Source organism: Micromesistius poutassou (genome assembly GCF_964030765.1).
Source record: "Micromesistius poutassou genome assembly, chromosome: 22".
Lineage (NCBI taxonomy): Eukaryota > Metazoa > Chordata > Actinopteri > Gadiformes > Gadidae > Micromesistius > Micromesistius poutassou.
Window position 1 is genome coordinate 13,533,428 of NC_140292.1, and position 25,288 is coordinate 13,558,715.

Genomic DNA, 25,288 nt, shown 5'->3' on the forward strand with positions numbered 1-25,288 from the left:
TGTGTCCTCATGAAGAATGCACTGGGACTTTGTTGATGCGCTGTAAGCAAACATTTAAATCCCCCTCTTGTGTCGCTTTGTGTCATGTTGACCAAAACAGCCTTGGTTGTTTACGTCACTGGTTTGAGCGCTGCGCTCCAAACATGGCTGCCCTCTGGGTGTATTGATGATAACTGGCCATGAGACACAATGAGTTTAAGTGTTTGTTTGGCAGCCTATCAACGATGTATCAGTACGTGGTTCACCAGGACGTGAGCGTGTGTACAGTGGTCAGAATGACCACTGTGGTCCCCAGCTATCAGCGATGCTGACAGTGACTCATAGGCACTGTCAGCATTCATACATGATCACACAGAGCACAAGAGACCCATATGGGGCTGGAACCAACTCGGGAAAAGGCTTAGAACCATTCAGAGGTCAAACTACAATGCACATCAGCGCAGACACAGGGATGGATATAGATACTAGTTGGGTGGTTCAGTGATTTGTTGGTCCTGGTGAAGAAATCACCACTAATTGGTGTCTCTTGGCAAAGCGGACCTAACCAGAACTCCTAAAATAGAAATGCATGCTTGAGATGAAAAGTGTTGCAGAAGACGAAAATGAAAAGACTTGCTGTGCCTTTTCTGCAGCCAACGACTACAGTCTGTTCTTGTCGGACGAGGATCCCAAAAAGGGAATCTGGCTGGAGGCAGGCAAGGCCCTCGACTACTACATGTTGAGGAACGGGGTGAGTGAAAAGACCTGCAAGCAAACCTACATCAACATAGTGTAATCTAAGATCGATAAAGCTGTGTAGCTCTTAAGCTTGCTGTCTCTGGCCAGTCTGGCCCCCATTTGAAACGTGACGTATATATCACTGTGGAGCCTTTACCAACGCGCACCGCGTCCTCCAGGACACCCTGGAGTACAAGAAGAAGCAGCGGCCCCTGAGGATCCGCATGCTGGACGGGACCATTAAGACCGTCATGGTGGACGACTCCAAGATCGTCAGCGACATGCTGATGACCATCTGTGCCAGAATAGGTCAGCACTGGTGCCCCACTTTGCCTGTCTATAAATCTGCATATTATGTCTATAATGCATTATTTTTAATGTCGGGTGAATATGTAGTATCTAAGGAAAGAGAGTGGAGGGGGGAATAGGGAACACTGATGTCGTTAATCCATCGTGTGTTTTATGGAAGGAGTCGAGTTCCGAGGTGGCGTTGTCTAGCCAGCTTGTGGAATAATGTTTGTTTTGAACTCGCTCCATTTTTTTGCACGAAGGCATCACAAACTATGACGAGTACTCCCTGGTCCGAGACATGGGCGAGGAGAAGAAGGAGGAGACCATGGGCACTCTGAAGAGGGACAAGACCTTACTACGAGACGACAAGAAGATGGAGAAGTTGAAGCAGAAACTGCACACAGACGATGAGCGTGAGGCCCCTTCTCGATCGCCTAAACATCACGTAAACGCTGTGGTTGTTCATGACCGTGAGTAAGCCATGGACCCCCCCCCCCCCCCTCTAGTGAACTGGTTGGACCACGGCAGGACGCTGAGGGAGCAGGGTGTGGAGGAGGTGGAGATGCTGCTGCTGAGGAGAAAGTTCTTTTATTCAGACCAGAACGTTGATTCCAGAGACCCAGTCCAGCTCAACCTGCTCTACGTCCAGGTCCGTGCCTCACCTCATCACTCCTCTCTGCCGTCATAAAACGCTCCTCCAATGTTATTCCTTTATCTGGGATTCTTTAAAGATGTGTACATGTGTAATGTGTCATTTGATATGAATTCCAAATTCCCCTGTAGGTCATTTACCTACAGGGGTGTGTACTAGTTTTAGTGTGTACTAATCCTTTAAATGTTGTTTAATCATGATTATTTATTTGTTCTTTCTTGTGCGTCACACATGTGTGGTGTGTGTGTGGTGTTTTTTGTGTTTAGGCCCGTGATGACATCCTGAATGGATCCCACCCGGTCTCCTTTGAGAAGGCATGTGAATTTGCTGGCTTCCAATGTCAGATCCAGTTTGGGGACCACAATGAGAACAAACATAAGCCTGGATTCTTGGAGTAAGACACGTGCATTATTGACTGAAGTCTGACTTACACATGGAAACTATTTATTGTAATATGTAACAAGGTCTGGTTGGTTAGCCAGTTGAATAATTCTGGATCCAACATTTCCTTTTTCAGTTTAAAAGAGTTCCTGCCCAAAGAGTATATTAAGCAGAAGGGCGAGAAAAGGATCTTCCAGGTAAGAACTGGGCTTTGGTCTTTTTCTCAGTCAGCGTGTTTACATGCCCTCTAGAAACCAGGTAGTAACCCGGGTACCTAATGGGCATGTACACTGGAGAGAGAGTTATCAATGCTTATCAATGCAAGGACATATTTGGTTATCAGGAAATCTTGGTTTTCCCTTTGAAGCAGTGATTCATTAATATTTTATTTATATTAATTTCAATAAAATTGAAAACTAAGACTCCAACTAATGTGTAATTGTTTTGTTATTGAAGTAAATGCATGACCATGGAGAATGAAATGGTACAATTTGACAACTTGTTTTCTTTGCAGGCACACAAAAACTCCCAGAACATGACAGAAATCGAGGCCAAAGTCAGCTACGTCAAGCTGGCCAGGTCTCTCAAAACGTACGGAGTGTCCTTCTTCCTCGTGAAGGTAAGTCCGTCGAGGACACCAACGCCAGCAGAGGTGTCGGCCAGGACTCAAAAGCATGTCACCTGACCTGAGGACACACTCGTTCTAACGCTGACCTGGGTGCCACCTTCTGCAGGAGAAGATGAAGGGGAAGAACAAGCTGGTGCCGCGGCTGCTGGGGATCACCAAGGAGTGTGTGATGAGGGTGGATGAGAAGACCAAGGAAGTGATCCAGGAGTGGAACCTGACCAACATCAAGCGCTGGGCCGCCTCCCCAAAAAGCTTTACTCTGGTTTGCCTGTTTGCCTATTGATGGACATGATCAAACAATGATGGAAATCATCAATAAGTGATCCTTCATTGATGTAATGGACGTCTCTCCACTAGGACTTTGGTGACTACCAAGACGGTTACTACTCGGTGCAGACCACTGAGGGCGAACAGATAGCTCAGCTAATCGCTGGCTACATCGATATCATCCTCAAGAAGGTACGTTATCACATGCGTGTGTTGAGGATGCAATCCGTTTTACAGTGCTGTATCGGTGTGTCAGTGGACTATCATACTGCTGTGTGGACTCGTTGGATGAGATTAAAACCTGGATACCCCTTACTTTAATGTGATTTATTACATCGTACGTCATAGATGTAGGCTAAGGTTAAGAAATATGATCAACAAATAGTGTTAATGTCTACACAGAAAAAAAGTAAAGACCACTTTGGACTGGAGGGAGATGAGGAGTCTACCATGCTGGAGGACTCTGTGTCTCCTAAGAAGTAAGTACCTTCAGTAGGCTAGTAGTACCTTCAGTAGGCTAGTAGTACCTTCAGTAGGCTAGTAGTGATGTACCTTCAGTAGGCTAGTAGTACCTTCAGTAGGCTAGTACTAATGTACCTTCAGTAGGCTAGTAGTACCTTCAGTAGGCTAGTACTAATGTACCTTCAGTAGGCTAGTACTGATGTACCTTCAGTAGGCTAGTAGTGATGTACCTTCAGTAGGCTAGTACTAATGTACCTTCAGTAGGCTAGTACTGATGTACCTTCAGTAGGCTAGTAGTGATGTACCTTCAGTAGGCTAGTAGTGATGTACCTTCAGTAGGCTAGTACTAATGTACCTTCAGTAGGCTAGTAGTGATGTACCTTCAGTAGGCTAGTACTAATGTACCTTCAGTAGGCTAGTAGTGATGTACCTTCAGTAGGCTAGTAGTACCTTCAGTAGGCTAGTAGTACCTTCAGTAGGCTAGTAGTGATGTACCTTCAGTAGGCTAGTAGTGATGTACCTTCAGTAGGCTAGTACTGATGTACCTTCAGTAGGCTAGTACTGATGTACCTTCAGTAGGCTAGTAGTGATGTACCTTCAGTAGGCTAGTAGTGATGTACCTTCAGTAGGCTAGTAGTGATGTACCTTCAGTAGGCTAGTAGTACCTTCAGTAGGCTAGTACTAATGTACCTTCAGTAGGCTAGTACTAATGTACCTTCAGTAGGCTAGTACTAATGTACCTTCAGTAGGCTAGTACTGATGTACCTTCAGTAGGCTAGTACTAATGTACCTTCAGTAGGCTAGTAGTACCTTCAGTAGGCTAGTACTGATGTACCTTCAGTAGGCTAGTACTGATGTACCTTCAGTAGGCTAGTAGTGATGTACCTTCAGTAGGCTAGTACTGATGTACCTTCAGTAGGCTAGTACTGATGTACCTTCAGTAGGCTAGTACTGATGTACCTTCAGTAGGCTAGTACTGATGTACCTTCAGTAGGCTAGTAGTACCTTCAGTAGGCTAGTAGTACCTTCAGTAGGCTAGTACTAATGTACCTTCAGTAGGCTAGTAGTACCTTCAGTAGGCTAGTACTAATGTACCTTCAGTAGGCTAGTAGTACCTTCAGTAGGCTAGCAGTACCTTCAGTAGGCTAGTAGTACCTTCAGTAGGCTAGCAGTACCTTCAGTAGGCTAGTAGTACCTTCAGTAGGCTAGTAGTACCTTCAGTAGGCTAGCAGTACCTTCAGTAGGCTAGTAGTACCTTCAGTAGGCTAGCAGTACCTTCAGTAGGCTAGTAGTACCTTCAGTAGGCTAGCAGTACCTTCAGTAGGCTAGTAGTACCTTCAGTAGGCTAGCAGTACCTTCAGTAGGCTAGTAGTACCTTCAGTAGGCTAGTAGTACCTTCAGTAGGCTAGTAGTACCTTCAGTAGGCTAGCAGTATTGTATCATTGGTCTTCAGTTCAGAGGTTTTCAGAGACACGCGGTTGCTTCCACCTAAACCAATCCCCCCCCCCCCCCCCCCCCCCCAGGTCCACCGTCATGCAGCAGCAGGTCAACAAGATGGGCCGGGTGGAGACGGGCTCCGTGGCGCTGCCCGCCATCATGCGCTCCGGCGCCGGCGGCCCGGAGAACTTCCAGATGGGCTCCATGCCTCAAGCCAAGCAGCACATCACCAGCGGCCAGATGCACCGCGGACACATGCCGCCGCTGGTGAGGCCGCCGCGGCGTCGGGGCGCGCTCAGCCTCGCTAGTCTGGATAGGGAGGCGGCTGTAGCTCTAGAGGTGGACGCGGGGTCGGCTGGTCACCGGAAAGGTCGCTGGTTCGATCCCCGGCTCCTCCTCCTAGCGGAGTGTGGAGGTGTCCCTGAGCGAGACGCCCTCGCCCTGACTGCTCCTGATGGGCTGTCGCCCTGCGTGGTCGACTCCGCCGTCGCTGTGTGAATGTGTGGATGAACGGGTGAATGTCTGGCGATATTGTACAGTGCTTTTAGTGGCCACTGGTTAGAAAGTCCATTTGACCATTTACCGTATCAGTCAGGATAACAAAAAACAGGTAATCACAAAACCAATGGATATTAACTTTCTTTGAGTTGACCACCCCCGTCCAGGTCCTCCTCCGCGACGTGTTTCTTCGTGATACTTGTTCAAAAGGCCATGAATATTTTCTTGGCATTACAAAATGACAGATGTTACATATTGTTTGGGTTTTACATAAATAAAACCTGTGTGTGTGCGTGTGCGTGTGCGCGTGTGCGTGTGTGCGCGTGCGTCTGAACAGTTAACCTGACGTTCAGTCAGAGGGGTTGCTGCGGAGCTGCAGCACGTTGTTCATGTGACCCTCTCTCCTGGCAGACGTCGGCCCAGCAGGCCCTGACTGGGACCATCAACTCCAGCATGCAGGCCGTCAACGCCGCCCAGGCCTCTCTGGACCAGTTTGACGCCCTCCCGGTACTGGGAACAGACGCTGTGAGTACAGAGAACCCTTCAACCCTGTGTGTGTGTGTGTGTGTGTGTGTGTGTGTGTGTGTGTGTGTGTGTGTGTGTGTGTGTGTGTGTGTGTGTGTGTGTGTGTGTGTGTGTGTGTGTGTGTGTGTGTGTGTGTGTGTGTGTGTGTGTGTGTGTGTGTGTGTGTGCTCAAAATGGACTCATCATTGATTAACATAAAGATATACACAATTTTAAAACAGATTCTATTCATTCACTGGGCTGACGTCGTGTCATTTAGCAGGGTGCATTGTTCATGTTTAACCAAAGAGTAGTGGAAGGAAAAGGGGAGTGAGTTCCCCGCTGAAGCGGCCCTCCCAGCGGCCCTCTGCTGACCAGAGAGCACGCGTCTCTGTCCCCTTCTGTCCCCAGGCCTCCCAAGCCTGGCGCAGGAACAAGATGGACGAGTCCAAACATGAGATCCACTCCCAGGTGGACGCCATCACGGCCGGCACGGCCTCCATGGTCAACCTCACTGCAGGTGGGTCAGCGCTGTCCCTACAGACCCGTCTCACTGTCCCTACAGACCCGTCTCACTGTCCCTACAGACCTCACACTGTCCCTACAGACCCGTCTCACTGTCCCTACAGACCCGTCTCACTGTCCCTACAGACCTCACACTGTCCCTACAGACCCGTCTCACTGTCCCTACAGACCCGTCTCACTGTCCCTACAGACCTCACACTGTCCCTACAGACCCGTCTCACTGTCCCTACAGACCCGTCTCACTGTCCCTACAGACCTCTCACTGTCCCTACAGACCCGTCTCACTGTCCCTACAGACCCGTCTCACTGTCCCTACAGACCCGTCTCACTGTCCCTACAGACCTCTCACTGTCCCTACAGACCCGTCTCACTGTCCCTACAGACCCGTCTCACACTGTCCCTACAGACCCGTCTCACTGTCCCTACAGACCCGTCTCACTGTCCCTACAGACCTCACACTGTCCCTACAGACCCGTCTCACTGTCCCTACAGACCCGTCTCACTGTCCCTACAGACCCGTCTCACTGTCCCTACAGACCTCTCACTGTCCCTACAGACCCGTCTCACTGTCCCTACAGACCCGTCTCACACTGTCCCTACAGACCCGTCTCACTGTCCCTACAGACCCGTCTCACTGTCCCTACAGACCTCACACTGTCCCTACAGACCCGTCTCACTGTCCCTACAGACCTCACACTGTCCCTACAGACCTCACACTGTCCCTACAGACCCGTCTCACTGTCCCTACAGACCCGTCTCACTGTCCCTACAGACCCGTCTCACTGTCCCTACAGACCCGTCTCACACTGCAGAGTCTCCTGCTGAGACCAACTGGCAGAATGAGGACCAACAACAGCATGATTTAAATGTTTATACTTATGAAACAATTCCAGATAGAGGGCGGGGACGTCTGTATTGTGTCCTCATTAAAAACCAGGGGGAGGGGGGGGGGGGGGGGGGGGGGGGGCAGTAGCTCAGGAGTTAGAGCGGGTTGGCTGGTAACCGGAAGGTTGCTTTACATGTAAAAAGGGAAAGTCCTGGATGGACGTGGTTGAATCCTGCAGATCCCCTGGTCAGTGTCCCCCCCCCCCCCCCTCCTGATGTCCTCCTCTGTGCCCCCCGCCCCCCCCCCCTCAGGAGACCCAGCGGACACAGACTACATGGCGGTGGGCTGCGCCGTCACCACCATCTCCTCCAACCTCACGGAGATGTCCAAGGGCGTGAAGCTGCTGGCGGCGCTCATGGAGGACGAGGGCGCCAACGGACAGCAGCTGCTGGGAGCCGCCAAGAACCTGGCCACCGCCGTGTCCACCATGCTGAAGACGGCCCAGCCCTCCAGCACCGAGGTCCGAGCGGCGCACGCAGGGCCTACCGCGACGTTACGGCGGCGCCGGGTGGCGCTAGTGTGTAGTGAACAGTGTGTAGGGAACAGTGTGTAGGGAACAGTGTGTAGGGAACAGTGTGTAGTGAACAGTGTGTAGGGAACAGTGTGTAGGGAACAGTGTGTAGTGAACAGTGTGTAGGGAACAGTGTGTGTAGTGAACAGTGTGTAGGGAACAGTGTGTGTAGTGAACAGTGTGTGTAGTGAACAGTGTGTAGTGAACAGTGTGTAGTGAACAGTGTGTAGTGAACAGTGTGTGTAGTGAACAGTGTGTGTAGTGAACAGTGTGTGTAGTGAACAGTGTGTAGTGAACAGTGTTTAGGGAACAGTGTGTAGTGAACAGTGTGTAGTGAACAGTGTGTAGTGAACAGTGTGTGTAGTGAACAGTGTGTAGTGAACAGTGTTTAGGGAACAGTGTTTAGGGTTCTGTGAAGTTCTGGGCAGCATGTAGAACGCTCAGCACTGTGCTGCACAGAACGTCTGACACTAAATACTCATCTACGTAGTACTGAACGGTAGGACTGGGGTAGAGAAGAAGTGGAACAATTCTTGTGTTCCACAAGTCTTGTCTTGTTGTGTCAGTTTGAGTCAAAAGCTGCCATTTTATGTATTTAGATTCTTTTTCTATTGTTTTTTGTCTGAAGTGAAAGCCACTTAATGTTATAAGTTTGGATTGTTTTTCATTTGGGGCGTTCATTGAAGTTGGTTTAAAAAGTGTTATTTAATCTCGCATATATGTAAATGTCAGTATGATCCAGACAAATGAGAACACCTCACCATATTTGAAACACGTACTGGACCTAGCAGAGGTGTACAGGTCTGATCCTCATCCTACCGTTGATCTCAGCCCCGGCAGAACCTGCTGCAGGCCGCGGGGAACGTGGGCCAGACCAGCGGAGAGCTGCTGAGCCACATCGGAGAGACCGACGCCGACCCGCACTTCCAGGTACCCTCACCCTCCTGGGGGACTCTTACCTTCACCGTCCCGTTGGGGCACAGCGGGCTCTGAGCTCACCCTGGAGTTGAGTCCATTCAGTTCCACAGACTCAGCCTTGACTCAGTCTGATGGTTTAAAGTGTCATGGTTCTTTATCCGTGAGGACATTGTGGGGTGGGCAGGAAGGAACAGTGTGGTGTCAGCATTAAACTGCAGTGTGCTCACCGCTTAGGACTAGCTAGTTCAGTGTCTTGGTTATGCAACACATTGTACAAAGGTCAAGGCAAGCCAGTCTATCCTGCTTCACCTCGTCATTCTCGAGGGATCAGATGCCGTATCCGATCGGTAAAACAGCAACGCTTTTCTCCCGTCTATATCAGATACACCGATGTGATTGGTTAATGTTCTGGGCCAGGGGCATCGGGGAGTGAGTGATGTTCGTTCCCAGAGTGACTCGCTGAGCAAATTCAAATTGTGCTCTCGCAAGAACTCTGGATTTCCAGGGTAATTATTTAAGCAATAGACCACGACAGGCTGTAGAATGTGCTCCGCTGCGCGTCGGGACGGACAACGCCCCTTAACTGTGGTATAATGAGCACATTTCACTGACCGAAGTGATCTATTGCTTTTATAAAACGGTTACGTAAATATGGCGAAATGAAAGTCATAGACACCCTCAATCATGAAAAAACGAGAAAGTCGGAAAAGCATTTTTTTAACGAATACAAAAAAGTAGTCCCTCGTGGCTGCCTGCAAAGTGCACGGCGGTTGCTATGCAACACACCGTAGCGTCCTTCAGAGAGAAGGCTAGAGACGGTAGCTCGGTTCACCGGCAATTTAGCCTACTGTCGAGTTCACTCACTGTGTGCCTATTGCTTTACAACATTTCCACCCTCTCCAGCAATCAACATGTTTTTAGGCTTCAGTGAACTATGCTATTGCTTTTATATATAAATAAACAACAGTTAGAGTTAGGCGCGGAGTGATACTGAACTCTGTAAACTGAACGGGCGTCATAGCTGTGTGTGTCCGCTCAATATACAACAGTTGGGAACCAATCAGATCGCTTGCTTTAAGCCACCCGTTTCATAACCTGTCTTATCAGCGGTCTCTTTGGGCCCTGCAGGACATGCTGATGCAGCTGGCCAAGGCGGTGGCCAACGCGGCGGCCGCCCTCGTGCTGAAGGCCAAGAACGTGGCGCAGAAGACGGAGGACTCGGCCCAGCAGAACAGGGTCATCGCCGCCGCCACGCAGTGCGCTCTGTCCACCTCCCAGCTGGTGGCCTGCACCCGGGTGAGTGGGCGTCGCCCCCGCCGCCGCTGCCCCGCCACACCGCCCCCCGCTGGTGCACTCTGGGAGATCTGGCCCGCTCACCTCCCGGTGCTGTCGGTCTGGTCTCCTCCATGTTTTGAGTGTCTTCCGGGACACTTTTTGTTCTAAACCATTTACGTTTACGTTTACATTTAGGGCATTTAGCAGACGCTTTTATCCAAAGCGACTTACAATAAGTACATTTGTCATAAGAAGTGAAACACTATATCGCCGTCGGTACAGTAAAGATGTTCAAGTGCTGACAATCGCCAGGCTGACCTATTCCCCGTATACAACAGTGATAGCTAGCTACTGCAGATGATACACAATTAAGTACTAAACTAAAGTACTAAATCACTTTTCCTCCTCCTGCTCCTCCCGCTCCTCCTCCTCCTGCTGCTCCTCCTCCTCCAGGTGGTGGCCCCGACCATCAGCTCCCCCGTGTGCCAGGAGCAGCTGATCGAGGCGGGGAAGCTGGTGGCCAAGTCGGTGGAGGGCTGCGTGGAGGCCTCGCAGGGGGCCACCGGGGACGAGGGGCTGCTCAAGCAGGTGGGCGCCGCCGCCACCGGCGTCACGCACGCCCTCAACGAGCTGCTGCTGCACATCAAGCAGTACGCCAGCGGCGCGCACCCCATCGGGCGCCACGGTGAGGCCACGGACCGCATCCTGGACGTCACGGAGAACATCTTCAGCTCCATGGGAGACGCGGGTGAGTCTCGGGGGTCGGGGTCAGCCTCTCCTTAACGGACCTTAGCCCCGTCTCTCTGCGGGTAAGGTTATCCTCACCTAAACTGGTCTTAAACCAGTCACAATACAATATGTGCTGAAGTATGGAAGATTGCAGTATGGGAAGATGTATGTCAATTGTGGCACTCGTTGCACTGCTGACCGTCCCTGACCGTGAGATTGGTGGTGGTGGTGGTGAGACTCGAGGTGAGACTGTTATGTGGTGGTGGCGAGATTAGTGGTGGTGGAGGTGAGACTGTGATGTGGTGGTGGCGAGATTAGTGGTGGTGGAGGTGAGACTGATGTGATTTGGTAGGTGAGAAGTGGGCGTGGTCACGGTTTGTTGCGCAATGCTAGTTCTTTCTCGCCTTTGATTTGACTTTTATTTAGGAGTGTCAGTGGAACAGAATTTGACCTTCAATCCAAACTCAGCCAAAGGTTAAACCCTGGTATCTTTGTGGTCACCAGGTCACGGCTGTTGCAGTTGAAGCCTTAACCAAAGGAAACGTAGGGATGAACATGGTCTCCAACTCATTAACATGGCCACTGTGTGTTGAGTGGTGCACCGTCAAACTCCAACGCGTGTGTTGACACCGAACTTGCTCTCGTTTATGTACGTGCGTGTATCTCCGGAGGGGTTCAGCATCAATACATCGCGTAAATATCCCATCTTATTTCCCAGGTGAGATGGTGCGGCAGGCACGCATTCTGGCCCAGGCCACGTCGGACCTGGTGAACGCCATCAAGATGGACGCCGAGGGAGAGTCTGACCTGGAGAACTCCAGGAAGCTGCTCTCTGCCGCCAAGCTGCTGGCCGACGCCACCGCCAAGATGGTGGAGGCTGCCAAGGTCTGTTAGCTATACGCTACGATAACATATATATAATGATACTATAATGAATAATATAAAGACATGATGATGATGATATTGTACTATAGCACAGTTTATACTGTATAGAGTACTGTAAAATAACAGCAGGCTTTAAAATCAAAAAGATTTCAATATCTAGAGTGTATTAATGTATTAACACGAATAAGAATATCCGATATATATATATATATATATATAAAGAGCAGAAGATTTCAGATGAAAAGGTTTAAGCGTCACAAGGAGCTCACACAGTCACTGAAGTGAATGCTCGCGTCAATCCCAAAGTTTCCAGCTGTCTTTCGTTCGTTCTCAAAACCCGTCCTCCAACGCTCTGCCGGCAGGGAGCGGCGGCCAACCCCGACAGTGAGGAGCAGCAGCAGAAGTTGCGCGAGGCTGCGGAGGGCCTGCGCATCGCCACCAACGCAGCCGCCCAGAACGCCATCAAGAAACGGCTGGTCAACAAGCTGGAGGTAAAGGAGCCGACGGAGGACGCTGCCGCGTGCAGGGGGCCGACGGGGCGGCCCTCTGTGGGGACAACAATGTCGGTTGATCACAATAGATAACTCACCGCTAAGAAGCTCACAACATCAGACTGTACAACAACAATCTGAGCATGCAACCTGTCAGTGCTCTGGGTCAGCGTCTAAGGCCCAGTCCCGTTTCTCTCCCCTTAACAAGAACACTTTGAGTGCCCTTAGCTGCAAGTCAGCTCCCGAGCTGGCTAGCTTTCAAGGGTTGATTTTAAGGGGAAAAACAGCACTCCCCCTTGCTCCCCTAAGTATTGGGACACCCTACCTCTTCGCGGGAACACGCAAAATCTAGGGTTAGGGCTCAAATCTAGGGTTAGGGCTCAAATCTAGGGTTAGGGCTCAAATCTAGGGTTAGGGGGAGAATCTAGGGGAAGGGGGAGAACTGGGACAGGGCCTAACCCTTCACACTGGTGTTGATTGTGAACCCCGTGACCTATGAACCGACTGTCATGTTGTCGTGTCTGCCTCTTGTTAGAATGCTGCCAAACAGGCGGCTGCCGCGGCAACGCAGACCATCGCCGCCGCCCAGCACGCCGCCTCGTCCAATAGGAACGCAGCCTCTCAGCAGCAGCTCGTCCAGAGCTGCAAGGTAAGCTGGCCTTCTCCCGACGCCTTCTCTCCGCGTGGGGCCGTGTGTTCTTCTGCTACCTTCTGTTGTGACACACGTGGGCCTCATCGACGCTGCTGAATCCCAACTGAAACGCAACTCTGTCATTGGTTGTTGTTTGTTGACATGGTACCACTCCATGTACTGTATGAGCAATACATACAGTACCTGGAACCAGAGTGAAGCCATTGATTGGGGGGGCAATAATAAAGTGTTTTTAAAGTAATTATTATAATAATTAATAATGATCTAAATTGTATTATTGTATCTTTAAAGATGTGGGAAGCATTTATTTATACATACATTATATTGTATATCTCGATTCATATATCTTATGCATCTTAAAAGGCTGTGTGTGTGTGTGTGTGTGTGTGTGTGTGTGTGTGTGTGTGTGTGTGTGTGTGTGTGTGTGTGTGTGTGTGTGTGTGTGTGTGTGTGTGTGTGTGTGTGTGTGTGTGTGTGTGTGTGTGTGTGTGGTCGGTCAGGTGGTGGCGGAGCAGATCCCCCAGCTGGTGCAGGGTGTGCGGGGCAGTCAGTCCCAGCCCGACAGTCCCAGTGCCCAGCTGGCTCTGATCGGGGCCAGCCAGAACTTCCTCCAGGTACCCTGACCGTACCCTGACCGTACCCACACAGCTTCACATCCACTACGACACGTCCCCTGTAGTCGGCGATGACACAGCCAGCGTGGTCTTATTATAGCGTGGCCCCATCATTAACTCAAAACCACGTAGAAAGAATGAAGCGTCCAGCAGATGATTTCAACAACGTGTGAGGGCATACGCAACAGGGACGGTCGCACAGTGGAATGCTGACGTAGACCAGCGGACGAGCGCCGGGCGGAATTCATCCAAGTATTACTTTTATTCACGCAATCCGCCCGCCCGCCCGCCCGCAGATTATCCGCTTGTCCGCGGGTCTGACCGCCAACCGCGCATCTCCACTAGGCTCGCTCACGATGGACTTTACAAAATAAAAGCCAGTGAGCAACAGACTTTTACAATAAGAAAATAAATAATAAAAACTGTGTTACTGCGAGATAAAATAATTGTCTGCGATAATTAATGGATTGGTTAACGCGATACTGACGCGTTAACTTGCCCGGCCCTAGTATCTAAACACGGTACATTGTGACGTGAGGGGTGTGTGTGTGTGAGGACCCTCTGCTCTCCTCCTCTCCCTCCAGCCCGGGGCCAAGATGGCCACGTCGGCCAAGGCCACGGTGCCCACCATCGGGGAGCAGGCGTCGGCCATGCAGCTCAGCCAGTGTGCCAAGAACCTCGCCAGCGCTCTGGCAGAGCTGCGCACGGCCGCCCAGAAGGTAACCAGGGGCGACCTCGTGAACCTGACCGTTTACACTCCCTGCCTGACCCCCCCCCCCCCCCCCCCCGGGACACTAACGAGACCTGACATGAAACGGCTCTGAGCAGCGTTCTCCACAGCTGCTGCATTTCATTCTTTGTCTTTCGGGGGCTCCTGTGGTTTTTCACGTTTCTGTGTCTGTGTGTGTTGTTTGTGGGTCCCGGGGTCTGGGTTTGTACATATGTATAACTACCGTTCAAAAGTAGAAATGTCCTTTTTTTTTAAAAGAAAAGCCCAGTTTTTTTTCAATGAAGATAACGTAATTTATTAAATGAATCACAAATACAGTCTAGACGTTGTTAATGTGCTATTCTAGCTGGAGCGGCAGGTTGTTAATGGAGTATCTACACAGGTGTACATCCCTCCTGTGTGCTGATGGTACATTGTTCAGCTCATCGTTAAGGCTCATTGATGATTAGAAAACCCTTTGTGCGATCATGTCAGCACAGCTGTAAACTGTTGAATAAGAGTGTGAGCTTTCATGGAGAACATGAAACTGTCTGTGTGACGTTTGACCGGTAGTGTGTATTTATAACATGTAGATAATGTAGATAATGTAGATAATGTAGATGATGTAGATGATGTAGATGATGTAGATGATGTAGATGATGTAGATGATGTAGATGATGTAGATGATGTAGATAATGTAGATAATGTAGATGATGTAGATGATGTGCGGACCCGTTCCAGGCCCAGGAGGCGTGTGGCCCTCTGGAGATAGAGAACGCCTTATCGGTGATCCGAGGCCTGGAGCGTGACATGCAGGAAGCCAAGGCGTCGGCCGGCGCCGGGCGGCTCAAACCGCTTCCTGGAGAGACGGTGAGACGCTCCGCTGACCCCGCGCCAGAGGACGCGCCGTGACGCGTGTTCGGTTCGCTCGCCGTCCTCACCCCTCACCCCGTCCTCACCCCTCACCCCGTCCTCACCCCTCACCCCGTCCTCACCCCTCACCCCGTCCTCACCCCGTCCTCACCCCGTCCTCACCCCTCACCCCGTCCTCACCCCTCACCCCTCACCCCGTCCTCACCCCTCACCCCTCACCCCGTCCTCACCCCTCACCCCGTCCTCACCCCGTCCTCACCCCTCACCCCGTCCTCACCCCTCACCCCTCACCCCGTCCTCACCCCGTCCTCACCCCGTCCTCACCCCGTCCTCACCCCTCACCCCGTCCTCACCCCTCACCCCTCACCCCGTCCTCACCCCTCACCCCGTCCTCACCCAGTGGTTACAGCGAGGGCAAGAGCTCGACATTTAAGTCCATCATTCATCGTTTCAGACGTGGCCCTCTTGCCCTGTGTGCCCCTGGGTGAGGAGCCTTTGTACCCCCCGGTGGTACAACGAGGGCAGGAGCTCCACGTCTGGTTGAATCCATTATTCCACGACTGCACAGGGGAAGCAGTCTGCTGAAGACCACCTTCACCTTTACATTGAGGGCGTTTAGCAGACGCTTTTACCCAAAGCAACTTAGAAGAAGTACATTTGTCACCCACCACCCACCACCCTACCGCCATCGCCTCCTCCAGTTTGTGTCCATATGAAAACCGGCAACGACGTCGGCTGGACGTGGCAAAGTCCTGGCTCGATCTGATTGGCTGCCTAAGCCGAGTGTGACATTGATGAGCGGTGGACGCTGCACCTTGCACTGAAAAGTTGAGCCTGTTTTGAATTTTATGCGCGTCTAAAAACGCTAGAAAACCGTGTCACGCGGCACTAGAGCTCACGGCCGGCCCCGCCGTAGGAGAACAATGGTTCCTCTGTGTGGTCGCCCCCAAACTGGACAGTTTAATGTTCCCACATTGTCATTCTTCTTATATTCATGTTTATAAACCTCCCACTTACAGAAATACACCCCACTCAGAATGCAAATATCCTGCTGTTGTGTGTAAGCAATACCTAGAACATAATAGAACATAATAGAACATAATAGAACATAATAGAACATAATATAACCATGACGTTGTCCTGTTGATGTTCTTCAGCTGGAGAAATGTTCCCAGGACCTGGTGACCAGCACCAAGTCCGTGAGCTCTGCCATCGCCCAGCTGCTGAGTGAGGCCACCCAGGGCCACGAGAACTACACAGGTACACCTCTCTCATAGCCCCCCGGTCCGCTGCTTAAAGGACCCCACCCACCCTGTCTGGCCTGGTCCCCGTCCACCGTCACCTGGGTGGCGGACCCCATCTGGCTGACTTCTGTTAGACGCCCAGCTGTGATTGAGGGGCGGGGCGGCTGTTTCTGTCTGGGGTTAGTTCGCTGTCTCCCCCCGCTGCGAATAGATGGATGTCACAGGGTAACCCAAAACAGCCAGTCCATTTTAAACCCCAACAGGGCACCGCGTTTCTGATGACGCCACGTTTTCGTCTTATGTGTACATTTCATAGTCCGATGTTAGTCTTAAGTCGATCTACATGACCTTGTCTGCGGGTTTGTTTTTCCTTTTTAAGTGCAGCACCAGTACAGTAGACAGTCAACAGTCATCCTATCCACCCTGTCTCCAGCTGGCCTCCTCCTCCTCCTCTGACCTCTGACCTCTAACGCCTCGTCCCCCCCCCCCCCCCCCTCCCCAGGCATGGCGGCCAGAGACGTGGCCCAGGCGCTGCGCTCCCTGGCCACGGCGGCCCGAGGCGTGGGCGCCACCGCCGGCAACCCCCAGGCCTGTGACGCCATGCTCAACTGTGCCGCCGACGTCATGGACAAGTCTGGGAGCCTGATCGAGGAGACCAAGAGGGCGGTGGCCAAGCCCGGGGACCCCGAGAGCCAACAGAGACTGGCCCAGGTGTGTGTGTGTGTGTGTGTGTGTGTGTGTGTGTGTGTGTGTGTGTGTGTGTGTGTGTGTGTGTGTGTGTGTGTGTGTGTGTGTGTGTGTGTGTGTGTGTGTGTGTGGTGGCACTGGTATGGAATGGTTTGGGGGTTGAAAAGCCAGACATAAAAGACAGGACAGACAAGGTTTTGAGTAAAGGTTCATCCTGTTCAAATAGGGGAATGTTTAGACCTTCAAAGGGTCGACAAACAACACTTGTTTGTCGATTTATTTTAAGTGTGTGTGTGTGTGTGTGTGTGTGTGTGTGTGTGTGTGTGTGTAGGTGGCCAAGGCAGTGTCCCAGGCCCTCAACAGGTGTGTGAACAGCCTTCCAGGCCAGAGGGACGTGGACAACGCCATCCGGGCCGTAGGAGAAGCGAGCAAGACTCTCCTGGCTGACTCTGTATGTACCTTTGGGTTTGATTTACTTAGCAACGTTAACTCAACACGGTAGCCTTGTTTTTAGCTTTACATCGCCGGGCTTAAGAACATCCTAAGTGAGCATACTCATTATATTGACATTTTCTGAAAAGCAATTATTCAATATGATATGGATTTTGATGATATTTTATATTTTTTACAAGATTGAGGTATCCTAACCCTGTGGCATAATACAAAGAGCAACACGAGTTGAACAAAGTATTAGCTCATGTTCATTTCGGTGTCTTTAGTCCCTTCGGGGCTAAAAAAGGGATTATTAAAAGCTCTAAAGTAAATGTAAAAGATTTAAAAGCATTTTTTCCGCTACTCAGATAAAGAGGATAAACATTTCATTGGAACACATATAATTACAGAAGTTAAACGTATTCATAATTCCCGCTGTAAAACCTTGATCAGTACCAGTTTCCTCTGCTCACGGCACATTTCAGTGAGTAGTAATCCGGATGCTTCCGTCTTTCTCTCCCAGTTCCCGTCCAGTGGGAAGAGCTTCCAGGAGGTGCAGGCCCAGTTGAACCAGGCCGCGGCCGGTCTGAACCAGTCGGCCAACGAGCTGGTCCACTCCTCCAGGGGCACCACGCAGGAGCTCGCCAGGTCCACCAGCAAGTTCGGAGGGGACTTCAACAACTTCCTAGAGGCCGGCGTGGACATGGCCGGGACGTCCCAGGTGAGCCCACGTTTGAACCACTCGAGGTCACTGGGGTCGTGGTGAGGGAGACTCTGAGGCATTAGCAGCAGCAGCATCGTTTGGTGGGTGTATGAGATGGAGCCAATAGGGATGGGTCAATTGTTACAATTCGGAATAGGTCAACATGGGGCACAGAATATTGTGTTTCACTGAATAGTATGTATTACAATCCAGGGAGAGTTAACCAACGTTTTGTGTATTATGTAATGTCTGTACAAAGTGTACAACGTTTCTCAAAAATGAAAATATGTAAAAATAAGTAGCAGCATCAATAGATCACATTTATTATTGTGATCTATTGATGCTGCTACTTATTTTCACATATTTTTATTTATCTTTATTTACTTTATCTTGTATTGTATACAAGATAACGTATATCGCTATGTGGCTGTTGAGGGTTAGGGGTTATAATTGTACTTGTGTGTGTACTTGTACAATAAGACGTCCTCATCCTCATCCTCATTCTGATTCTGATTCTATAACGAGTTCAACTCCCTTCTGATGACTTTGACTTCTCCTCTGGTCCGTCAGACCAAAGAAGACCAGACGCAGGTGGTGTCCAACCTCAAGACCATCTCCATGTCCTCCAGCAAGCTGCTGCTGGCCGCCAAGGCCCTGTCCACCGACCCGGGCTCCCCCAACCTCAAGAACCAGCTGGCCGCTGCCGCCCGGTGAGGCCCGCGGCGCACCACGCCCCCTGCACAGCCCGGGCTGTCCCCCTGACGCCCGTCAACACCCGGCCTGTCACCCGTTAGCTGGGCTCATGACACACGGGACTGAAAGGCAGTGTCCTCTTGGGTTAACTTCCTGTGTATATTAATGGAACAAAAGAAAAATACATGCTGTACAAATACCTTCTGTCATGCATGAATAAATACGTGTGCATATATGAATATGTGAATACAACACACGCACGGACCTGTATGTAACTTTGGATAATATAGAGGTGTGTACAGCAGGCTGCTCACTCCGCTGTGGTTGTTGCTGTGTTGTGGTTGTGCAGGGCGGTGACGGACAGCATCAACCAGCTGATCACCATGTGCACCCAGCAGGCCCCCGGGCAGAAGGAGTGTGACAACGCTCTCCGAGAGCTGGAGGTGAGAACCACAACGCCTCACTTCCTGCTGTCAACCAAGTGACTGTTGACACACAAAATAAAAGAATAGTCGTCCGTCGTTAACAAGCAGTTAAGTGTGCACACATGTTGCCATATGTGAAAGGGTTAATGAGTATTCGCTTTTGTTGATTGATTTGAACAACTGCGCCAAAAAATAATAATTCAATATTTTTAAATAACCCTATCCATTATTTGATTAACATACACCATCTTAGTTACTCTCATTTAGTATGGGCCTTGGGTCCGTCAGTAGAACTCATGTTTAATGTATTCATATTCAATACTTTTAATAAGATTTGCTGTTTGGATACATGTCCAAATGTATGTTTTGCATTACCAGACAACATGCAGTGTGACTGATGATCCACAATTCAAAACAATTCATTCATGCACGTGTGTGTGTGTGTGTGTGTGTGTGTGTGTGTGTGTGTGTGTGTGTGTGTGTGTGTGTGTGTGTGTGTGTGTGTGTGTGTGTGTGTGTGTGTGTGTAGTCGGTGCGGGAGATGCTGGAGAACCCGACACAGGCCGTCTCTGACCTGTCCTACTTCGACTGCATCGACAGAGTCATGGAGAATTCAAAGGTAAAAAAATCTAACAGAAAAAAGGGTATGGAAAAAAGATGTTTTGTAACTTGCAACTGAACCTACGTTTGTTTTTGAATGGAAAAGAGAAGATGGACATATTGCCCCATCACTCAACACTTTAACTGTGCATACTGTATATAAATAATTTATATTTCAAATACAAATCAACACTATACAATACAATAAGTAAAAATATATAAACAGACATATACACGTGTATACAACTGTACTGTATGTTTACAGTCCTGTACTGTAAACATTACAGCACAACAGCACAGACCTACAGTGAACCGTGTCGTGTCGTGTTGTGTGTCAGGTGCTTGGGGAGTCCATGGCGGGCATCTCGCACAACGCTAAGAACAGCAACCTGCCCGAGTTCGGGGACTCTGTGAGCGCAGGTTCCAAGGCCGTGTGTGGCCTCACTGAAGCAGCTGCCCAGGTAACCGTCCTCCCTCTCTCCTCTACGCTCTACCACGCTCTGTACCACTCTAGCTGGTGACACGTTGCTTCTCATCATTTGTGACGGGGCCACGGCCGCAGCTGTCCACGCACACGGGACACAGAAAGCATGTGGATGCTCTAAAGTGACGGTTCTCTGGGTTGTCAGGCTGCCTACCTGGTGGGGGTGTCCGACCCCAACAGCACCGCGGGCCAGAAGGGCCTCGTGGATCCATCCCAGTTCGCCAAAGCTAACCAGTCCATTCAGATGGCCTGCCAGAACCTGGTGGACCCAGTCTGCACCCAGTCCCAGGTACGTATTCTGTGTGTAGTTCATATACAGTATGTGTATACATACATCACACATACAGGTAGTTCATATACAGTATACATACAGGTAGTTCATATACAGTATACATACATCACACATACAGGTAGTTCATATACAGTATACATACAGGTAGTTCATATACAGTATACATACATCACACATACAGGTAGTTCATATACAGTATACATACAGGTAGTTCATATACAGTATACATACATCACACATACAGGTAGTTCATATACAGTATACATACATCACACATACAGGTAGTTCATATACAGTATACATACAGGTAGTTCATATACAGTATACATACAGGTAGTTCATATACAGTATACATACATCACACATACAGGTAGTTAATATACAGTATACATACATCACACATACAGGTAGTTCATATACAGTATACATACATCACACATACAGGTAGTTCATATACAGTATACATACAGGTAGTTCATATACAGTATACATACATCACACATACAGGTAGTTCATATACAGTATACATACATCACACATACAGGTAGTTCATATACAGTATACATACAGGTAGTTCATATACAGTATACATACAGGTAGTTCATATACAGTATACATACATCACACATACAGGTAGTTAATATACAGTATACATACATCACACATACAGGTAGTTCATATACAGTATACATACATCACACATACAGGTAGTTCATATACAGTATACATACATCACACATACAGGTAGTTCATTACTGCATAACCTAATGTTAATTCATGCTTATATAGCCTTTTTGTAAAGTGTTACCAAATCCCTTTTCGTTGCATGTTACATTTACATTTACATTAAGGGCATTTAGCAGACGCTTTTATCCAAAGTGACTTACAATAAGTACATTTGTCATAAGAAGTGAAACAATATATCGCCGTCGGTACAGTAAAGATGTTCATAGAACCAAATGCAAGTACTGACAATCGCCAGGCCAACCCCATTCCCCGTATACAGCAGTGACAGCTAGCTACTGCAGATGTAACACAATTAAGTGCATGCTACACAACATGCATGCACAGCACAATTAAGTACATGCTACACAATTTGCTACACAAAAGTACAATGAATGAATACAACCTGCATTAAGTGCGCTCGTCAAGTACCAGGACGTACAACAGACAATAGTGCAACAGACAGATAAGGGACTGGATGGCTGCAGGGTCTAGGTGAACTCTGAACTCTGTCCGCCTGTATCTAAACCGGCACTCTCCCCTCTAGGTGCTGTCAGCCGCCACCATCGTGGCCAAGCACACGTCGGCGCTGTGCAACGCGTGCCGCCTGGCGTCCTCCAAGACCTCCAACCCCGTGGCCAAGAGACAGTTTGTGCAGTCGGCCAAAGAGGTGGCCAACAGCACCGCCAACCTGGTCAAGTCCATCAAGGTGGGTGGTTGGAGTAGCAACGTGAGCTTCATGTGTGTGGTTTAAATGTGTGCGCTGCATTGGTTTATTGTGTGTGGTTTAAAGCCCATGTTGCAGGTTAACCGGAAGTTTCGATTAATGGGTACATAAAGCACTCAAAATAAGTATATCATTAATAAAATGTCTCCAAAATAGCGTTAAAGTCCAGTTTTTGTCGTTTTTGGTAGTAATGGGTGTTTTCTACCGCAACTCGGCGATGACGTCACGTTGGGGAGACGTGGTGGAAGGTAGCCTCAGCCTAGTACTAGAACTATGACGTCACGTTGGGGAGACGTGGTGGAAGGTAGCCTCAGCCTAGTACTAGAACTATGACGTCACGTTGGGGAGACGTGGTGAGGTAGCCTCAGCCTAGTACTAGAACTATGACGTCACGTTGGGGAGACGTGGTGAGGTAGCCTCAGCCTAGTACTAGAACTATGACGTCACGTTGGGGAGACGTGGTGAGGTAGCCTCAGCCTAGTGTTAGAACTAGGGCGTCTGGGATGAGGAAGAGGTGGCAAGAACCACAAATGTCATGTATGATGGCCCACAACCGTATAATTTCGAACCTGTCAGACGTGAGAAGGCGAATGAGGAATTGCCGAGAACTGATGGCCGTCAAAGCCGATTAAATGCGTGGTCAGAGGAGAATGGCTGAAGAGTTGCTATCATTTAGCAGCGCAGCAACGAGCGCTGGAGCTAGTCTATGAACCGCAGTGCACACAATAACAACACTTTTTTTACTGTCAGTGAATAGCAGCGAGTGAAAGTCAACGTTTTCTTTATATCTAGTGACAGTGATTATGTTGTTAGTTCAGATACGTACCGGTACTTAGTCAGAAGATCTAGAAATAGAAGGCATAATGCTAGCTATGGGCTAACTTGCCAGTCCCACCTGTGAAATTCCCCCCCAGATAATCCCTAATTAAATCTCCCCCCGACGTTGTAAACACATTTCCGATTAGTTATCCCACATTTTGATGGTAGCCTACTAGCTCCAGTAACAACATCTTTGCGTAGTGTTTATTTCTAAGCTTTTACCCAGTGTGCGAAAGACCCGTCAATATTCGTGGGGTCCCATCTCCCGATTGTTGCTTAATACCGATCTACATTCCTCAATATGCAGTAGGCCTATAACATTACAATATTTCATAGATTCAAGCCAAGACAATCAGTCTAACAGTCTATAGCCTACATGACAACACACACGCACACACTTAACAATTTTGATAAACCGATATTCTAGTATTCGTAAAGCAACACTGACATAGGAGGCTGCATTGGCTAAAGTTGTTTCGATGCACGTTGTTTTATAACAAGGAGAGGCAAAGATGTGCATTACAATGCAAACACGACAATAATTGGCATCAATCTGGCGCATTTAGAAGAGCAATCAACTGAATAAATGCCAGGTATATAGCCTATCAGACACGCAATCAGTGAACTTACAAATGGGAGCCTGCAGTATGACCAATCGTGTGACATTATTTAACCATCCATCTACAGCAAATACGATCAGACAGATACATCACTGACACACAAAGCACATTCGTCCAAACATCACCACGGCGGATGTGCTCTCTCTCACTCTCGCACGCGCGTACACAATCACTCCAACTTCAAGGCTAGACTGCTTCACTAAAACCACAACCACAATTAGCAATGCAGTAGTGCAAAGCCGGAAAGGACACATCGCACAGTCGCACTCATCTTATGCACAACAATCAGTTCTATCATCAACATTCAGTCACTGCAGAGATTTAAATAGCCTCTTACCTTAAGTTAGAATGGACCCAACGTGTGTGAGTGATACACTCTGGTTTAGCTTTCGCTTGCTATCCGTTTTTAGGATGACTTCTCAACATTACGTCCTTCTTCTCGGCTCCGCTTGGCCAAAAATATTTATATATAACATATAATATATTTATCTATATCCATCTATCAACGCATGTGTCTAGTTTTAATGTGATGTCTTTTGTGTATGTCCAGTCAGACTTGTTGTCGTTTGGCAATAATAAATACTTGAATAGACTATCTATCTATCTAGGCTATCTATATATATATCTATGTATTTATCTATTGATCTGTATAATCTGCTGAACACTCTTACTAGTCTCTACTCTCAAGGGGCTCGATGGGGCCTCAGTCTGTTGTCTCCCCAACGTGACGTCATGCAATGCATTGTGGGGGAAATGAGAATCAATTGCAAACCACTAAAATCGTACCTTCTTTTTCGTATTAAATTCTGTTTTGTGATACCCAACAACATTAAATACAATGGATAACTGTTTAAATGTTTATTACCAACAAGCAAATTGCACAAATTTGTTGGAAAATTAACCCTGCAACACAGACTTTAAATGCGTGTGCTGCATTAGCTTATTGTGTGTAGTTAAAATGTGTGCGCTGCATTAGCTCTATGTGTGGAGTTATAGTGTGTGTGTGCGTTCCTTTGCAGGCTCTGGACGGCGCTTTTAACCCCGAGAACCGAGAAAAGTGCAAAGCGGCGACCGGGCCGCTGATCGAGGCGGTGGACAACCTGACCGCCTTCGCCTCCAACCCAGAGTTCGCTAGTGTCCCGGCGCAGATCAGCCCTGAGGTACCAGCAGCTCACATGTTGCACCTCTTCAACAACACACTGTTCCCTCTGCCCTTGTGCACTGTGTGTGTTGTGGTTAGAGCTAGCTCCTGGGTTGATTTACAGACTTTATTTTGTCAGAGATGGAACGCGGCCATTAGCCAATTAGATGATCTGCGAACAGGCCTCTGCCCCGTTATGTAAGGGATAATGTATAGAACGCCGTCATTATCGGGAAATAAGTCTGGTTCGCCCTGAAGGGGCTTATTTTCCCGATAATGACTGGCGACACACACACTTCACACGGTGTGTCTTTCTACAATTACCATCGGTAGTGTTGATCAGCAGAGAAATAGTCTGCCAAAGACGTTGACGTCGCTTAGCAACCAAATTCGCTGGGGTTGATAAGTTACTGGACTACTTGCGGAGTGATAAGAAAGACTGAATGAATGAATGAATCACTCCACTTTCCTTGACAGCGGTCATTATATGCTTAGCAACGGTCATTATATGCTTAGCAACGGTAATTATCAAAAAACAATTGACTGCCTGAAGTCAGGAAGGCCCATGCAAGTAAACGAGCGTTCCACAGCGTTGAGAAGAGCCGCGTAATATTCAGAATAATGGACGCCATGTCGTCCAGTGATGTTGCCGAGGCGAAGCTGCGGTTGCTATGCAACCTCGGCCGCAACACCTCCTCCGAAGAACGTTAATGACCAATCAGAATCAGGTATTCTGCAAAGCAGTGGTATCGAAGTTCGTTGGAATCTTATTGACCAATCAGAATCAGCTAAG

At 49.0% G+C, this 25,288-nt stretch overlaps 1 protein-coding gene across 1 annotated transcript in view; it reads left to right on the forward strand.

Moving 5' to 3' along the window:
* Window positions 1-25,288, forward strand: part of tln1 (talin 1) — a 54,884-nt gene that overhangs the window by 7,796 nt on the left and 21,800 nt on the right. Inside the window, exons 3-36 of the mRNA XM_084486774.1 lie at window positions 633-730; window positions 897-1,026; window positions 1,269-1,421; window positions 1,515-1,657; window positions 1,927-2,054; window positions 2,178-2,238; window positions 2,556-2,660; window positions 2,776-2,931; window positions 3,027-3,128; window positions 3,339-3,415; window positions 4,922-5,102; window positions 5,745-5,858; window positions 6,249-6,357; window positions 7,500-7,708; window positions 8,591-8,689; window positions 9,806-9,973; window positions 10,406-10,700; window positions 11,400-11,566; window positions 11,929-12,057; window positions 12,593-12,706; window positions 13,210-13,323; window positions 13,908-14,042; window positions 14,774-14,902; window positions 16,063-16,165; window positions 16,652-16,860; window positions 17,168-17,287; window positions 17,792-17,989; window positions 18,542-18,681; window positions 19,014-19,107; window positions 19,619-19,708; window positions 20,028-20,150; window positions 20,319-20,462; window positions 21,736-21,897; window positions 24,374-24,514. Coding sequence (XP_084342900.1) covers window positions 633-730; window positions 897-1,026; window positions 1,269-1,421; window positions 1,515-1,657; window positions 1,927-2,054; window positions 2,178-2,238; window positions 2,556-2,660; window positions 2,776-2,931; window positions 3,027-3,128; window positions 3,339-3,415; window positions 4,922-5,102; window positions 5,745-5,858; window positions 6,249-6,357; window positions 7,500-7,708; window positions 8,591-8,689; window positions 9,806-9,973; window positions 10,406-10,700; window positions 11,400-11,566; window positions 11,929-12,057; window positions 12,593-12,706; window positions 13,210-13,323; window positions 13,908-14,042; window positions 14,774-14,902; window positions 16,063-16,165; window positions 16,652-16,860; window positions 17,168-17,287; window positions 17,792-17,989; window positions 18,542-18,681; window positions 19,014-19,107; window positions 19,619-19,708; window positions 20,028-20,150; window positions 20,319-20,462; window positions 21,736-21,897; window positions 24,374-24,514 — 4,640 coding nt within the window. The remainder of the gene's footprint in view (window positions 1-632; window positions 731-896; window positions 1,027-1,268; window positions 1,422-1,514; window positions 1,658-1,926; window positions 2,055-2,177; window positions 2,239-2,555; window positions 2,661-2,775; window positions 2,932-3,026; window positions 3,129-3,338; window positions 3,416-4,921; window positions 5,103-5,744; window positions 5,859-6,248; window positions 6,358-7,499; window positions 7,709-8,590; window positions 8,690-9,805; window positions 9,974-10,405; window positions 10,701-11,399; window positions 11,567-11,928; window positions 12,058-12,592; window positions 12,707-13,209; window positions 13,324-13,907; window positions 14,043-14,773; window positions 14,903-16,062; window positions 16,166-16,651; window positions 16,861-17,167; window positions 17,288-17,791; window positions 17,990-18,541; window positions 18,682-19,013; window positions 19,108-19,618; window positions 19,709-20,027; window positions 20,151-20,318; window positions 20,463-21,735; window positions 21,898-24,373; window positions 24,515-25,288) is intronic.